This window comes from Musca autumnalis, unplaced genomic scaffold, assembly GCF_047663935.1.
Source record: "Musca autumnalis isolate F117 unplaced genomic scaffold, ASM4766393v1 scaffold_3, whole genome shotgun sequence".
NCBI lineage: Eukaryota > Metazoa > Arthropoda > Insecta > Diptera > Muscidae > Musca > Musca autumnalis.
The window spans coordinates 151,429,991-151,447,884 of NW_027411866.1; the positions used below are offsets into that span (position 1 = coordinate 151,429,991).

The 17,894-nt window shown below is 38.8% G+C and overlaps 1 protein-coding gene across 4 annotated transcripts in view; it reads left to right on the plus strand.

Annotated features, from left to right (window-relative positions):
- Nucleotides 1–17,894, plus strand: part of LOC141397928 (uncharacterized) — a 130,846-nt gene that overhangs the window by 51,905 nt on the left and 61,047 nt on the right. For all 4 annotated transcript variants that reach the window (XM_073974874.1, XM_073974875.1, XM_073974877.1 and 1 more), the window contains exon 3: nt 5,361–5,826. In XM_073974874.1, coding sequence (XP_073830975.1) covers nt 5,361–5,826 — 466 coding nt within the window. The remainder of the gene's footprint in view (nt 1–5,360; nt 5,827–17,894) is intronic.

Here is a 17,894-nt window from a genome sequence, read left to right on the forward strand (position 1 = left end):
AATAATGGTTTTAGACCCCAAGTATGTTTGGACGAAATGTGTTTCAGACAATTTGGAGTCGATTGAGCAATGTCCGTCCGTCTGTCTGTCTGTCTGTCTGGCTGGCTGGAGCGCACGATAACTTTCGAAGGGATGAACCGATTCTGTTCAAATTTTGGCTTTCGTAATATTTTGTCCAAACTTAGTTTAAGTTCGAAGATGAGCTATATCGGTCCACTCCTTCCGGTACCTCCCCCACAAAAGTTCGAAAATGTTCGGAAAATTTGTACGCACGATAACTCTTGAAAGGTGTAACCGATTTGGTCCATGCTTTGTCCATCGTGGAGCGTGTACCAGACTTAGATCAGGTTTTAATATGGACTCAATCGGTCCACTCCGTCGGGTACCTCCCACACAAAATTTTGGAAAAGTTCAGTTCAGGAACATCTCTCGAATCGCTTTGATTTTTGCTTTAGCAACTTGTATTCACTGCCCTACATACGACGGTATAAGTTTCATCAGGGGCAAGTCCATACTTCCTGAGAAAATAGCCTGAAAGTTGCAAAAAACCCCTATGACACCGTGTGAGGAGGTTGGAGGGCAAAATAACTCTCGAACAGGTCTGCCAATTCGGTCCAAAGTTTGGCCTTAGTAATATTTAGTCCAAACATAGTTTAAGTTCGAAGATAAGCCATATCGGTCCACTCCTTCAGGTACCTCCCCCACAAAAGTTCAAAAATTTTCGGAAAAATTGTGCGTACGATAACTCTTGAAGAGAGTGGTCGAATTGGTCCATACTTTACACATCCTAATATATCTACCAGATATAGATCAGGTTCAAATATGGACTATATTTGTCCACTCCATCCGGTACCTCCCACTGAAAATTTCGGATACATGTTCACTTTAAGACCTGCTTTCGAATCACTTTTATTTTTGTTGAAGCAACTTGCATTGCTGCCTCAATTGCGATGGTAAAAGTTGTTTCAGGGGCAAGTTCATACTTCTTGAGCAAACATCCCTGAAGTTCTAAAAAACCCCTATGGTACCATATGTAGTGGCTGGAGATCCATTCTTTTTAGTATCTACTCCGCAAAACTTTTGATATTAAATCCTAATCAACATTTTTGTCAGTTCAAACGCCCAAAATTCTTAAAACTCCCTAAATACATGCGTTTTTTGGAAAAAAAAATTGTTTCAATATACACAGGCTGAGGGTATATCTCTGTCGGCAAAGCCGACTGATACTTTTTTACTTGTTTTATCTTCGATGGAGCAAAAAAATCGTTTAAAACTCCACGTTTATGTTTGTCTTTGTTGGAGCAAAAAATCTTTGAACAAGTAAAAAAGTATCAGTCGGCTTTGCCGACAGAGATATACCCTCAGCCTGTGTATATTGAAACAATTTTTTCCCAAAAAACGCATGTATTTAGGGAGTTTTAAAATTTTTGGGCGTTTGAACTGACAAAAATGTTGATTAGGATTAGAGATCAAAAGTTTTGCGGAGGAGATACTAAAAAGAATGGATCTCCAGCCACTACATATGTTACCATAGGGGTTTTTTACAACTTCAGGGATGTTTGCTCAAGAAGTATGGACTTGCCCCTGAAACAACTTTTACCATCGCAATTGAGGCAGCGAATGCAAGTTGCTTCAACAAAAATCAAAGCGATTCGAAAGCAGGTCTTAAAGTGAACATGTATCCGAAATTTTGTGTGGGAGGTACCGGATGGAGTGGACAAATATAGTCCATATTTGAACCTGATCTATATCTGGTAGATATATTAGGATGTGTAAAGTATGATCCAATTCGGCCACTCTCTTCAAGAGTTATCGTACGCACAATTTTCCGAACATTTTTGAACTTTTGTGGGGGAGGTACCTGAAGGAGTGGACCGATATGGCTTATCTTCGAACTTAAACTATGTTTGGACAAAATATTACTAAGGCCAAACTTTGTACCGAATCGGCAGACCTGTTCGAGAGTTATTTTGCCCTCCAACCTCCTCACACGGTATCATTGGGGTTTTTTGCAACTTTCAGGCTATTTTCTCAGGAAGTATGGACTTGCCCCTGATGAAACTTATACCGGCGTATGGAGGGCAGTGAATACAAGTTGCTAAAGCAAAAATCAAAGCGATTCGAGAGATGGTCCTAAACTGAACTTTTCAAAATTTTTGTGTGGGAGGTACCCGACGGAGTGGACCGATTGAGTCCATATTAAAACCTGATCTAAGTCTGGTACACGCTCCACGATGGGCAAAGTATGGACCAAATCGGTTACTCCCTTCAATAGTTATCGTGCGCACAAATTTTCCGAACATTTTCGAACTTTTGTGGGGGAGGTACCGGAAGGAGTGGACCGATATAGCTCATCTTCGAACTTAAACTAAGTTTGGGCAAAATATTACGAAAGCCAAAATTTGAACCGAATCGATTCATCCGTTCGAGAGTTATCGTGCGCTCCAGCCAGCCAGACAGACCGACAGACAGACAGACAGACGGACGGACATTGCTCAATCGACTCCAAATTGTCTGAAACACATTTCGTCCAAACATACTTGGGGTCTAAAACCATTATTTCGATGAGGCACATTTTGCCCGTATGAAAGTGTATATACCCTCGTTAGCATAAATGCTGAGGGTATAAAAATTCACGTTCGTTACTGGTTGGGTGGGCCAAAAAATTCTTTGAAAAATTCACGTGGGTTGTTGTCTAGGTTGAAGCAAAAACCATTTGTTAAATTTGATGGATCAGACAATCCATTTTGGTTGCTGTCTTTGGTGGAGCAAAACATCTTTGAAAAATCCGCGTGGGTTGCTTTTTTTGATGGAGCAAAAGTCTCTAAAAATCCACATTGGTTCCGGTCTTTGGTGCAGTAAAAAATCTTGGAAAAATCTACGTTTATTTTTCTCTTTGGTGGAGCAAAGAAATCTCTGAAAAATCCACGTTGATTGCTGTCGTTGGTGGACCAAAAATCTTTGAAAAATCCACGTTTATTTTTATCTTTGGTGGAGCAAAACAATCTTTGAAAAAACCACCGGGGTTTCTGTCCTTGGTGGGATAAAAAATCTTTGAAAAATCCAATAGGGTTGCTGTTCGTTAGTCACGTTAGTTGCTGGTTCGGTGGGGCAAAAATTCATTGAGAAGTCCACATGGGTTGCTGTCTAGAGTGAAGCCAAAACAAATCGTTGAAAAATCCACGAGGGTTGTTAAATTTGGTGGAGCAAACAATCTTTGAAAAATCCACTTTGGTTGCTGTCTTTGGTGGAGTAAACAATCTTGGAAAATTCTACGTGGGTTGCTGTCATTGGTGGAGCAAACTTTTTTTTTAAAATCCACATTGGTTCCAGTCGTTTGTGGAGTAAAAAATCTTGGAAAAATCTACGTTTATTTTTGCCTTTGGTGGAGCAAATAATGTTTGAAAAATCCAAGTTGGTTGCTGTCTTTGGTGGAGCAAAACAAATCTTTGAAAAATCCACGTTGGTTGCTGTCTTTGGTGGAGCAAAAAAAAAACACGTTTATTTTTATCTTTGGTGAAGCAAAACAATTTTTGAAAAATCCACCGGGGTTTCTGTCCTTGAAAAATCCAATAGGGTTGCTGTCTATGGTGGAGCAAACAATCTTTAAAAAATTCACGTTAGTTGCTGGTTCTTTGAGAAGTACAAATGGTTTGCTGTCTGGAGTGAAGAAAAACAAATCGTTGAAAAATCCACGAGGGTTGTTAAATTTGGTGCAGTAAACAATCTTGGAAAAATCCACTTTGGTTGCTGTCTTTGGTGGAGTAAACAATCTTGGAAAATTCTACGTGGGTTGCTGTCATTGGTGGAGCAATCTTTTTTTAAAAAATCCACATTGGTTCCAGTCGTTGGTGGCGTAAAAAAATCTTGGAAAATTCTACGTTTATTTATGCCTTTGGTGGAGCAAATAATGTTTGAAAAATCCAAGTTGGTTGCTGTCTTTGGTAGAGCAAAACAAATCTTTGAAAAATCCACGTTGGTTGCTGTCTTCGGTGGAGCAAAAAATCATTAAAAAATCTACGACGATCCATAAGCTTATTGAAACATGTGGTTGCAAAAATTACATCAAGTTTCTCTTCCACCTTACTCGTACCTTCCGTAACTTTATTAAGAGGAGTGAGTTCCGGTATGTAAAGTTCAAGCAGATTCAATACATATCTAATGGATGCTGGAACTCTAGTGTCATTCAAGCTCTTCTTTCGTTTATTGAAACTCGGAACAGGTTGTGTAAAATAGGTTCAGTCATTTCTTACTCATTGGCTGGTCACTGGTTCTGTCGTCAATTCTTCCGCGCTGACGATTTTGAAGAACTAACTGTAGCTCTGAAAGCTCATGCAAAAGCTCATGGCTGCCTGGTGCCCAAATTTCGGGTATCGTAATATTTTGTACAAACTTTCTTTAAGTTCGAAGATGGGCCATATTGGTCCACTCCTTCTGGTACCTCCCCCACAAAAGTGGTGATATCAAAATCAATATATTTTATATACCTAAGGCATATTTATAGTGTTTGGTTTGGTTTTGTTGCTTTTTTCTTGGTCAGTGGCTGAGGGTATTTCTCCGTCAGTACAGCTGACTGATACTTTCTTACTTGTTATATTTTAACATATGAGCTTATTTGACCTTATAAGTCGGGGATACTAAAACTGTAGCCTTGATGCCAAATATAAATTAACAATAAAGATTAGATTGTGACCTTCGTGTGCTTTGGACAATCACCCCGCGAACAGGACATTATGTATACAAGCATTGTAACATTCTTTCGCTCCACATCTGTTATTGGGTTTTGAAACATTATTACTGATTCATTGCAAATAATGTGTTTGCACAGTTTTTGACAAGACAAATTATTAAGTTAATGGAAAGGAAAACTGTTAGACCATGAACCACAAATTAAGATTAATGATAGCTGTGTTCCTGTGTTCAAGGCTGTGTGTGTGTTGCTGGCTATGGCATTTGGCTAAATGCTTCTGGGCAACAATGGAAAGCTACAGCAAATATAAACAAACGGACTAAGTTTAACAAGCAACTAAGGTTTTGTATTTGCATTGTATAGCCTTCGGGTGAGAAGAGAGCAACAGTCTTCTGCGTTGCCTAGTAGGAGTTTGTAATTGCTAAAATTTAATTGTCTAAGAATTTCGATTAAATATTTAAGACACAATTCGAGTTAAAAAAAAGTCATTTTATGCCACAACAACCAAAGTAAATTAACAAACGTTTTCATCTTGTTATCCTCTCGGCTGGAAGATGAGCTAAATTTAAAATTTTTTATTTCTCGTTGCCATGATGTTTTGCCCTAAAAAGCTATTTGTCTGCACCACAATTCATTGCAATTTTATTTTTGTTTTTTCTTCTCTTTGCAGAGTCCTAAATTCGCACCACCCATTGAGTTTGTCGATGAGGCGGCACTTAGTCCACCCGATGGCTACAAGGATAATGGTTTGAAAAACACACTTGGAGGTGCTCTAAGCGGACACATCTTTGGTGCCCAGCACCTGCAGCAATTGCAAGTCATTCAGCGTTTGCAACAGCAACGAGCTGCTATGCTGGCAGCTCGTAACAATTCACAAATTCCGCCACCACCTCCACCAGTTAATCAACAGCAACACCCGTCGTCACCAGCATCTGCAGCTGCAACAGCGGCAGCATCCGCGGCCACATCAAATACATCGGCCCCAACATCAGGATCAGCAGGCAACAACAACAGCAGCAGCACCGCCACCACCACCATTCAACTGCAACACTCACCCGATGATGATCCACAGGGTGTTTGTACCGAATGTGCGGAGTGTGCTGAATGTGCGGCAAAGCAATTACAGCAGGATACAGGTAAATTACATGACTGTGTAATGGTAGTAGTAGTAGTAAACTTTGTCAGAAAATTGAAGCAGCAACAACAACAACAATGACAGGAACAACAGCTTTGTGTTGTATGTAAATAATTTAATGATACAACGCGAAATAGTTACTCCAATTTTATGCGCCACCATGGCTAGTAAAGCTTCTGTTGTGTTTCCGAGTTTACCTCATTGCCCCCTCCCCCCCTCTCTCTCTCTGTGAAAGTGCCATAAGCTATAATTTCATTTCATTGTAAATAAGGAAGTGCCATAAACGATTATATTTAGCCCTCCCAAAGGGGGCGTTGAAATCGTGCATGACTACTGCAGGGCAAATTATGAGAAACAAGTGGACAAATTATTAGCCCATAAATATGAGAGAAATCCTATGCGAAAGATGGGCTTAGGGTAAAAGGATATTCTATGAATTATTGTGAAGTGGGAGCAATTTTGAAGTTAATTGCCAGTCAGATAGTAGTCGCTGGAAAATTTGAAATTAAGTGGGAAAAATTGTATAATAGGGGCATGGGGATTAGTTGTTTTAATGCAAATTGAAACAACTAAAAAGAATCAGTCAGGCTTTGCCGACAACTAAAAAACTCAGCTTGACTGTAAAATAAATAAGCGGAGTGGTGGATCTAAATGTAGTATGAAAATGTCTCTGATTGTGCCACTAAATATTGTAAAATGGCCCATATTTCACGAAGTTTTGGCTTCCCCAACAAAAAAATTATAATCGTATAGTCAGAATCACAACGACTTCCCTCTACTAAAATTCCAACGCAATCCGAAAGGGGCCTTAAAATGAATTTAAGCGCAAACGTGTTGAACTTTTTTGGAGGGGTGTCTGAAAAAATGTACCGACATTTAATGTTAGAACTGGATATAGTGTTGGGAGTCATTCTCTTCGCTAGTTCTCGTGCCAAACAACCATTTTTGCTGGTCACCGTTGGATTCGTTACCCAAATTATGTCACGAAACAAGTACAAAAGTATAAGTCGGCTTTACCGACAGAAATATACCCTCAGTCTGTGGGAATTGAAACATTCAGCTATTGACAATATCTAATAGAACCGAAATCCTTTTCCCAAGAATTATGTATTAGGGGGGTTTCAGATTTTATGGCAATTTTTTGAGGTTTGAACTTGCCGACATAAGAAAATTGGATATTGGAAGTAAACCGTATTTTGAGGGTCATTTCCTTTTATGAGTCATGGGAGTCATTTCCCTCCAATTATTTCAGTTGGTCGCCGTATAACTTAAGGTTTGGGACCACTATGTCAGGAAGAATGGACTTGCCACGAAATGTATAATATAGTTATAAACAGGGCCCACCTTGCCCACATCGGTACATTCCAAAGGATCTTCGAGCAGACCCTAAATTGCAATTAAACAAATATGACGAACTTTTGTGGGGGTGGTACCCTAAGAAGCGGACCGATATAGTCCATATTCAAACTTTAACGAAGATTCGCAGAAATATTACGATGTGCAAAGTATGGACCAACCCGGTTACTCGGCTATCTTGCGCACCATTTTAGGGAAAAGTTTCGAACTTTAGTGGGAGAGCTACCTGAAGGAGTCTACTGATGGCTCATCATTGAACTTAAACTAACGTTGGACAGAATATTAAAAAAAGCCACATTTTGGACCAAATCGGTTTATCCATTCGAGGATTATCGTAACCTCCAACCACTACATATGGTGCCATAGGGGTTTTTCATTTTCGAGCCATCGGTTCATCCGATCGAAATTTATCGAGCGCTCCAGCCAGACAGACGGACGGACTTTGCTAAATCGACTCCAAATTGTCTGAAATGGATTTCGTCCAAACATACTTGGTATCTTAAACCATTATTTTGATGAGACAGATTTTGACCGTATGAAAGTGTATTTACCCTCGTTAGTCTAAAGACTGAGGGTATAAAAAATTATATTGTTGTAGTCAAAATCACAAAGACTACCTTCGTTGGAAGTTTCAAGAGAATCCTGGAGCAGCACTTTAACAGCTCTTTTGCGAAATTTTTGAAATTTTTAGTGGGAAGTATTGATATAGTCCATATTCGAACTTGATTTAAGTGTAAGAGAAATATTACGACGTGCGAAGGTTGGATTAATGTCACCTTTCGAAACTCATAGTGCTCACCAAGCATTTTAGTTGGTCATCGTAGAGCTTTTTTTGGACCATTATGTTAGGAAGCATTGGGTTGTCCATAAAAAACATTATATCACAGGACTAACTGCGGTAAACATGTCAAAACAATCGTCGAAATGTCTTTATCAGGTGTAATGTTTCGGCTGAATAAGAAGGATACTTAACTCGTTTTATATTTGCCGGTAGGGGTTTTAGAGTTTTTGAACCTTAATTTCCACATATAGTGCATAGTCGAACCTGATCTATGGCTGGTGGTAAAAATGGCCCATCTTCGAACTTGATCTACATTTGGACAAAATATTGCGAGGACCAAATATTGATTCGTTCGGGAGTTATCGTGCCCACCGGCCACACAGAATACTAACAGGGTTATTAATTGACTACAAATAGTCTGAAACGAAGTTCGTTCTAACATACATGGGGTCCAATACCATTATTTCTATGAAGCAAAGTTTTGTCATATATTTAGACTAAAGGCAGAGGGTATACCTTTGAACAGCAACTGCATGAGTGTGAATGCTATTCAAGCCTGCCTAATAGGATCGTTGATCTAAATCATGAAGATCTCTCCTAACGTGCCTGGGTGGGACAAACGTGTTCACTGGCGTCACGACGAAGAGAGTATATCTTGCAGTCCTCAGGGTCACATTCTCGCAGGTTTCTTCCACTGCGTAGCGCTAACTTTCGAAAATAACGGTCACTTGTGCGGACTACTTAAACATGCTATCGGACGTTACATCCAATATCTTGGGCTAGTAGATTGAGCGGGGGCTATATTCATATTATTCAAACTACAAAAAGTATCAACTATGTACATTAGGGCTATAACCAAAAAAATACCACCACATAGCCGTGTAGAGCATGGAAAACTATTGTGAAATACGGTGTCAATTTTTCTCTATCGCGAAAAAAGTTTCCGCACCAAATGCATGGAAGTTCAGAAATGCATTTTTTAATTTTATCTGTTATAACAACATATTTGCTTTTCATTAAAATTTTTATTTTTTTGCAATCTAATTTAAAATCATTATCAAAGCGTTCTGGACCAATTTGATCTCAAATCGCGCCATTTCGGAGCATATTAAGAATTTTTGACACTATTGCAATTTTTGGTTTTTCTTTATAAACTCGTGAATTTTATGTTTATATTTTTTGTACCTATCGGACAAGAGAATTTGGGGTCATTTGCAACGAATTCGCGAAAGTTACAGGCTGTTTTTGTTGACCTTGCCTGTGAGAATTGTATTTGTTTTCTACAAAAAAACAACACCAGTACCATGTGGGGAATTTTGTCCTAATAATGAAAACGCGTTTCTAAGATCGATTCGATGAAAAAAGTTTCAGCACCGACCGCAATTACTAAAACCCTTTTGGTATTTTTTCTACTTATAATTTTAAATTTGCTTTGTTTGAATAAATATTTATAGACAAAAATACATTTCTCACAGGCAAAGTCATTAAAAACGGTCTGTAACTTTCGCGAATTTGTTGCAAATGACACCATATTCTCTTGTCCGATAGGTACAAAAAATATAAACATAAAATTCACGAGTTTATAAAGAAAAACCAAAAATTGCAATAGTGTCAAAAGTTCCTAATATGCTCCGAAATGGCGCGATTTGAGATTAAATTGGTCCAGAAAGCTTTGATAATGATTTTAAATTAGATTACAAAAAAATAAAAATTTTAATGAAAAGCAAACATGTTGTTATAACAGATAAAATTCAAAAATGCATTACTGAATTTCAATGCATTTGGTGCGGAAACTTTTTTCGCGATAGAGATAAAATTACACCTTATTTCATAATAGTTTTTCATGCTCTACACGGCTATGTGGTGGTATTTTCGATATCTGCAAAAAAGTGCAAAAAGTTATATCCCTAATGTACATATTTAACATGTAATATGTCATCGACGATAGGACTCGGCGAAAGACTTCTCTATGTCCTCGAACAGCTTGGCATGTTTGATAGTATGCATCGAAGTGTTCGGTAGGTCAATAGCCATCATGAATGTTCGGTTAGACAGCCGACCTATTCTGGTTTAGTCGTCGTCTTATGTGCATATGGAATGTTATGTGTTTTCCAGAATCCACGTTGATGTTGGGCCACTGGCTAACAGATTCTTTTCATATGCAGGAAAAGTGCCTTTAGAAACTTTCGATACTGGCAACACAAGGGAAATTTGTCTGTACGCCTCTGTTAGTAATATTGACTGGCTTCAGTAGCGGGATCACCCTGGTAACTTTCCAGGCTACTGGTAAAATGTAGGTAACGAACGATAAATTAAGTATACTTGTAAAATACACAACCCCCGGGTTCATCTAGTGGCTTAAGCATTACCAATGAGATTTCGTTTAGGCTGAAAGATTTCGATTTTTTCGCTTTTTGGATGACATCTGCAGAAACGCTTATCGCACATTGAGAATGGTTCTTATACGGCGTAGCACACTCCTTTTCTCACCCTAACACTCTCGGGGTGCTTTATAAATTGCCGGTTAAAATAACATGTGCACTTATTTAGATCTGTTACTGTCATGACGTTGAAAGCAACAGCCTTTCTATCATCCTTCTTTTCCGGATTCGAGGGTGATTTAACCATTGAACGCAATTTGCAATTCAGTACCAAGGTTGCATTGCTTCAGGTGGTCTTAAGTAAGTAAGTAAGAGTAAGTTTCGTAACTTCTGGGTCTTCAGGGTATGTACGAAGAAGCTCATCATGCCTCTGTTGGGAAATTTCGTCAAATTTTAGGTAACTGTGTGTAACTGTGATGATGTCCCGGATAATTATCTTAGCTACCCGAGTATCTGAGGGAATGAGCAGCTCTATAAAGCGGTAATTGGAAAATTTTCTGAAACTTTCCCAATCTGCTTTTTTAAGGTTCAGAAAAGTACGGTGTTCAGAGGTTATAAAGTCGAGTGGTCTATTAACGGAGACGATAAAAAGAAGGTGGTCTGAGCCAAGCGAAATGAATGGTTGCCGGTACACGTCGTTTAGCACATTCGCTCCACGTTGTTGATATCTGGCGGGTTGTAACAATCTCTTCTTATGATCGTAAGAGCTATTTTATTCAACGTGTAAAATGTGGAACTATTTATTTGGTCGTCATGCTCTGTAACCCTCTGGCCATTTGGGTAGGCAGAAATGACAAAGCTCATGATGATGACGTCTCCTATCACCAGATGGTTATTACGCAGAACGCAACAATTTATCGACGCTTTGTACGTATTATACCCTAGACAGACGGCAACGTTAATTTGCATTAATATGTGCATTTAATTTTAACCTGACAGACGACAGTTTCTGCATTTACGAAACAGCTATTTGCTGGTAAACAACTGTTTTGTTGTTGTTTGCAATGGAAATTGTGTCTCAGAGGATGAATATGCTCTCTCTCCTACATGGATATGGGCTCTCTTTTACAGCATTTCCATACTGAAATACCTAAATTCAGTTTAAATTCCCTTTGATTTTGTGCATTAAGAATGTGGATAATGCACGAATTAATTTGAAATAAGGCAGTTAATTCAAATTTACCCTGCCGTCTCCCTAGGGTATTAAACACCTCTACCTCAGCAGTTCCACACTTTGCTGCTACTCCCATACATTCCATGTATGGGCCACTGGAGTCAAACTCAACCGAGATAGGTCTGGTGTGTAAGGAAGGCAAGCCCTCCTACTGTGCTTCTTGTACAATCCTTTCGCAATCCTTTGGTAACCCTCTCAATCTGTAGCTAGAGGTGAATAGGATCTTTGTTTCCTGCATCGCGTCGACCATGATGTTCCTCCGACTCCTGAAACCTATGCGAAATCGCTGATTTTGTTGCGGAGACCGTTGGAATGGAAATAGAACGGAAAGTGCATTTCCGGGACGTTGAATAATAGCATGGGGTGTGCGATGCTGAATTTGTTGTTGTTAGAGAGACAGTGGGGATGTCTCGTATTTCGAGCAGCAACATAACTCGTTTGCCTGCAGTCCCGGATGTGTCTAAGACCAGGGCAACCTCTCTATATTCATTATATCTCACTGATATGAGCAGTTCCACACTTTGCTGTTACTCCAATACATTCCATGTATGGGTCACTGGAATCAAAGTCAAGTGAGATAGGTATGGTGTGTAAGGAAGGCAAGCCCTCCTTCTGTGCTTCTTGTAAAATCCTTTCGCAAAAAGTGGTACTCCTCTCAATCTGTAGCTAGAGGTGAATATGATCTTTGTTTGCTGCATGGCGTCGACCATAGATAGTGTTCCTCCGACTCCTAAAACCTAAGCGAAATCGCTGATTTTGTTGCGGAAACCGTTGGAATGGAAATGGAACGGAAAGTGCATTCCCGGGACGCTGAACAATAACATGTGGCGTAAGATGCTGAATTTGTTGCTGTTAGAGAGACAGTGGGGGTATCTCGTATTTCAAGCAGCTACATAACTCGTTTGCCTGCAGTCCTGGATGTGACTAAGACCAGGGCAACCTCCCTACATGCATTATATCTCACCGATATGATATTGACATGGGATGAATGAGAAATGAGAACAGATTCATGGCCAGGGGTTCTACTCTATATCAGAATTGATCAAAAGAGTTCGGAGCAGGCATTCCAAGGCATATGGGCGTTACCATAGTGATAACATATAGGAACACAAACACATAATTGTTTGAGGTGACGACCTCCTAGTTAATACGATGCATAGAACCGTCGTTGTAGTGGTCTAAAATATTGGGTGGGATTGATGATTGGTCTCATTCCTTGGCATCGCACTATTTGCTAGGTAACAACACGAAGCAGACACGAAAGAGGTAGTGAGAGAAAAATAAATAGGGCAAACGCATTCTGAGTACGAAAAATAAGAAAAAGAGTACTAGAAGGTTGAGAGTTAGGGGTATCAGAATGAGTCCAGAGCAATGGAGGGCAAATTGCGAGAGACTCGTGTATTTTTTACACTTTTGTGTATGACACCGAGCATTTCTACCCAACAGTGGTCCAGAGATAAATATAACATTTTAATGTTAAGGAAGAGACAACAAACCAAGCTGTGGCGATTAATGGCAGCTTCTCAGAAAAACAATTTGGAAGTCACATGATCTGAATAACACATTACAAAGTTATGTAAACAAGCTACATTCTACATTATCAGTACGCTGAAAAATAATGGGTTATTTCTTAACCCTTACAAGGCAAAACTACATAGTAAGTAATGAGTACGGTAGCAAAGAGCTTGTGTGTTCGTCTACAAATTCGAGAGTTCTGTGTTCAACGCACACCGTTGGCAAACATGTTTTTCCTAGCAACATTACGATGAATTGGTGTGGCACATATAAGCGTTTAAACAACCCTAATGTTTCGTACGTGTGGCACAGTTTGTAGTGTATTTGGCTACAAATCAGAAGTTCGCATGTTCAAATCCAGTAAAGAGCAAAATACAAACAAGTTAAAAAGTATCATAAAAAGCTTTGCCGACAGAGATATACCCTCAGCCTATGTGAATTGAAACTTTCATCTACGGACAGATCGACACAGTTGTTGAACTTTTGTGTGGGAGGTACCATAAGGAGAAGGTCGATATGGGCCATTTTAGAAGTTAAACTAAATTTGGACAAACTATTATGAGATCCAACCTTTGGACCAATTCGGTTGCCCTGTTCGAGGGATATCGTGCACACCATTTTAGTGACATTTTTTATATAATGGAGGGAAGTACAGGAAGTTGTTGCCAATCTTCGAACTGAAACTAAGTTTGGACACCTTTTGGGCTGTTTTCTCAAGAAGTATGGACTTGCCACTAAAAAAACTTTTACTGTCGTAATTGAGGTAGCGAATGCAATTTGCTTCAACAAACATCAAAGTTATTCGAGAGCAGGTCTTAAAGTGAATTTATCCGAAATTTTGTGTATGAGGTACCCGAAGGAGTGGACAGATATAGTCCATGATCTATATCTGGTAGATATATTGAGACGTGTAAAGTATGGACTAAATCGGTCTCTCCCTTCAACAATTATCGAGCGCACATTTTTGCCGAACATTTGGAAAAAATTTTGGAACTTTTGTGGGGGAGGTACCTGACGGAGTGGACCGATATTGTTTATCTTCGAACTTATACTAAATTTGCACAAAATATTACGAAGGCCAAATTTTGGACCGAATCGGTTGATCCGTTCGAGAGCTATCTTGCGCTCGAACCAGTACACACGGTGTCACAGGGTTCTTTTTGCACCTTTCAGGCTATTTTCTCGGGAAGTATGGACTTGCCCCTGATGGAACTTGTACCGTCGTATGGGGGGCAGTGAATACAAGTTGGTACAACAAAAATCAAAGCTGATCAATCAAACTGAACTTTTCCGAAATTTTGGGTGGGAGGTACCCGAAGGAGTGGACCGATTGAGTCCATATTGGAACCTCATCTAAGTCTGGTAAACATTTCACAATTTGCAAAGTATGGACCAACCAACAGAAAAAAATTGGAAGTCACATGAGCTGAATAACACATTACAAAGTTATGTAAACAAGCTACATTCTGCATTACCAGTAAGCTGAAAAATAATGGATTATTTCTTAACCCTTACAAGGCAAAACTACATCTAAGTAATGAGTACGGCAGCATAGAGCTTGTGTGTTCGTCCACAAATCCGAGGGTTCTGTGTTCAACGCACACCGTCGGCAAACATGCCGACCCCCCTAATGTTTCGTACGCGTGGCACAGTTTGTAGTGTATTTGGCTACAAATCAGAAGTTCGCATGTTCAAATCCACCAAAGAGCAAAATAAAAATAAAATTGGAGTGTGTTGAAATTAAACATAAATTCAACTCAAATATTCTGTTCTAGCGCCCATAAAATAACTATCCAGCTAACATTTTTTCCGAATTCGGTCAGAACTTCTAAACTAATTTCGATTCTAAAGCCGAATTCGTATCGAATTCGGAAAATTTTTTAGAAAAACTCGAAGGAAAGTTTGGATTTTCTGAAAAAAAAAATCAGAAAAAAGAATTTGCGCTAATGCCTTTGATATTGACACAACACAGAACAAGTAAAAAAGCATCAATCGGCTTTGCCGACAGAGATATACCCTAAGCCTCGGACCTTAAGAAAATAGGCAAACACAATATGTCTGACGTCTATGTAATACGATGTAACACAGTTGGACCAAACCGGTTTCTCCCTTTGAGGGTTTTCTTACGTACTACCCAGTGTAGTTGGTGCCGGCGGGCTTTCTTCGAGCTTTTGGTCCATTATCTCGAGCTTTGGTCCATTTTCCCGAAAAAAAAACTACTACACTACAAATACAAGTTGCTGCAACAAAAATAAAATGCGAATTAAGAACAGCTCTTAACTTGCCCTTTTCCGAAATTGTGTGTGGGAAGTAACCGAAAGATTGGATTAATATAGTCCATATGTGAACCTGATTTATGTCTAGTAAAAATTTTACGATATGCAAAGTATGTACCAAATCGATTACTGCCTTCGATCGTGTGCACCATTCTACGCAAGAACTTTGAACTTTTGAGGGGAAGGTACCAGAAGAAGTGGACCGATATGGCCCATTAAGTTTGGACAAAATATTACGAAGTAATCGTGCGCTCCAGCCACCACACATGGTGCCGTAGGGACTTTTTTCAGCTTTCTGAGCATTTTTCACGCTGTATGGGCTTTCCCCTGATAGAACTTGTAATGGGAGCACACGGTGTGCCTTAACCAAATTTAAATGGAAGGTGCTTACATCTGGGAAGTTTTTGCAGATTCTGAAACTACAATGTTCATAGATGAGAAATATCAAGAAACAAAAAAAATCGCCGGAGGGATTTTCAAATAAATCGCGATTTAAGTTCACATTTTCAGGGGTTCTTTAGGTTTTCACGATTTTGTTTGGAAACCGCGAGTCATATATTAATGGGCCTAAAAAAATGTTGTAGCTGTGAAAATTCTCCACAAGATGGACCTTTATGATATTTTTGTAGGTTTTACCGTTTTGAAGCAAAAATGCTTCTTGGTATTTCTCATCTATGAAAACTGTAGTTGTAGAATCTGCAAAAACTTCCCAGGTGTAAGCACCTTCCATTTAAAATGAGTTAAGGCAACAACAATTAATGCGATTGGAGAGTAGGTCCTAAACTGAACTTTTCCGAAATTTTGTGTGGGAGGTAACCGAAGGAGTGGACCGATAGAGTGCATATTGAAACCTCATCTATGTCTGATAGAAATTTCACGATGTGGGGGAGATACCTGAAGGAGTGGACCGATATGGCTCATATTCGAACTTAAACTAAGTTCGGACAAAATATTACGAAGTGCAAAATTTGGTCCGAATCGGTTGATCCGTTCGAGAGTTATCGTGCGCACCAGCCAGCCAGACAGACACACGGACGGACATGGTTAAATCGACTCCAAATTGTCTGAAGCGCATCCTATTCAAGAAATGACATTTCGGAAAATGGGATAACATTGCAGATTTTGTTGTAATGACGGATCTCAAAACCAAGTTTTTTAACGTTTTTTGTTTCTCCTGTAAAGTTTTGTTTTTGTGGGTTACGTCTTTGGGCATTTATGGTGACGAAATGCTGAGGGTATAACAAACCCCACTTAATTTTTAATTTTATTAATTTAATTAATTTTTTTCAATTTTCTTTTAATGCGCAATTTATGGAAGATTCTAATTTCAAACGTTGTAATGATTTTCCCTGTTGTTATTATTTAGTGATTAATAGTAGAACAAAGTCAACGTGCGCACGACTATGTTGAAACTATCAACACAAGCTTAAATTATTATAAGTTGCATTTATATTAAAAAATTAAAAATTGTATATGACAATTTTATAACTAATCACTTTGTTTTTCGACAACAACCGAACACAAAATTCCTTAGAAAATGCATTAGAAATCGCTACGAATTTGGATTCTTAAGATTCTTCAGAAAATGAGCAGAGATTCTTAAAAACAAACTTTAGAAAATCGGTCAAATTTCTAGGAAAATATTAGATAAATTGACAATGTCGCAACAAAATTGGAAATCAGAGCCATCGGAAAAAATTGTTAGCTGGGTAGTTATTCAGTGCGATATGTCCTTGTTAAAATAATGGATTAGTGGGTGTTTTGTAAGTTCTATAAAAAAACATTGTTTGGTAATAATTTTTTGCTGGGTTAATAATTTATTTTGTTTATATCGGTTCCTTTCCATTGCAATTGAATACATTGTCAACATTAAGAATGCTTGATTTCCTTCATCCTCAACGTTTTTATTTTAGCATATTTTGTAAGCGTGGTTTACTTATTCGATGCACCAAACATATTTTTTATCTAAACATTTTTGGACGACGAAGATAGTATCCCATTCCCATCCCTATCATCTCTTCACAATGGCAAAAATTTTGTTAGATATCATTGATTTTTTAAATATGTATATGCCAAACGAACCTGTCAGTGAGTCAAGTTACAAACTATTTTCACAGACAAACCTCTCTCCTGAACTAACTTTCCAAATCACTCAAATGTTCAATCCAATTAAACAGAAATCGATAAAATTGTATTTGAAACTATTTATTTTCATAAAAAAAACTTTTTTTATTTTTAAATTTTAGCATTTGATTTGACACATTTATTTGCCACATGCCACAACTGTTATTGCACTACAGCACACACACACAGTCGCACTCAGGCACACTTTTGCCTATGGCCAAGTGGCCATTGTGTGGTGCGGAACAATGGAGAAACTACTCTCAATTAAACTTTGGGTTAACTGCTGACAATGATGTAATTAGTCTGATGTCATTCTAATGGCTTTTAACCAACAAATTTGCTCAGCTGCTGATGCTGCTACGGCTGCATCCAAGTGGTGGTGTCAGTGGTGATGTTGGTTTGCTGCAATCTGTTGTTTGGTTGGAGGTTAGTGCAGAGATTTACATACTTGCAGGACCATCC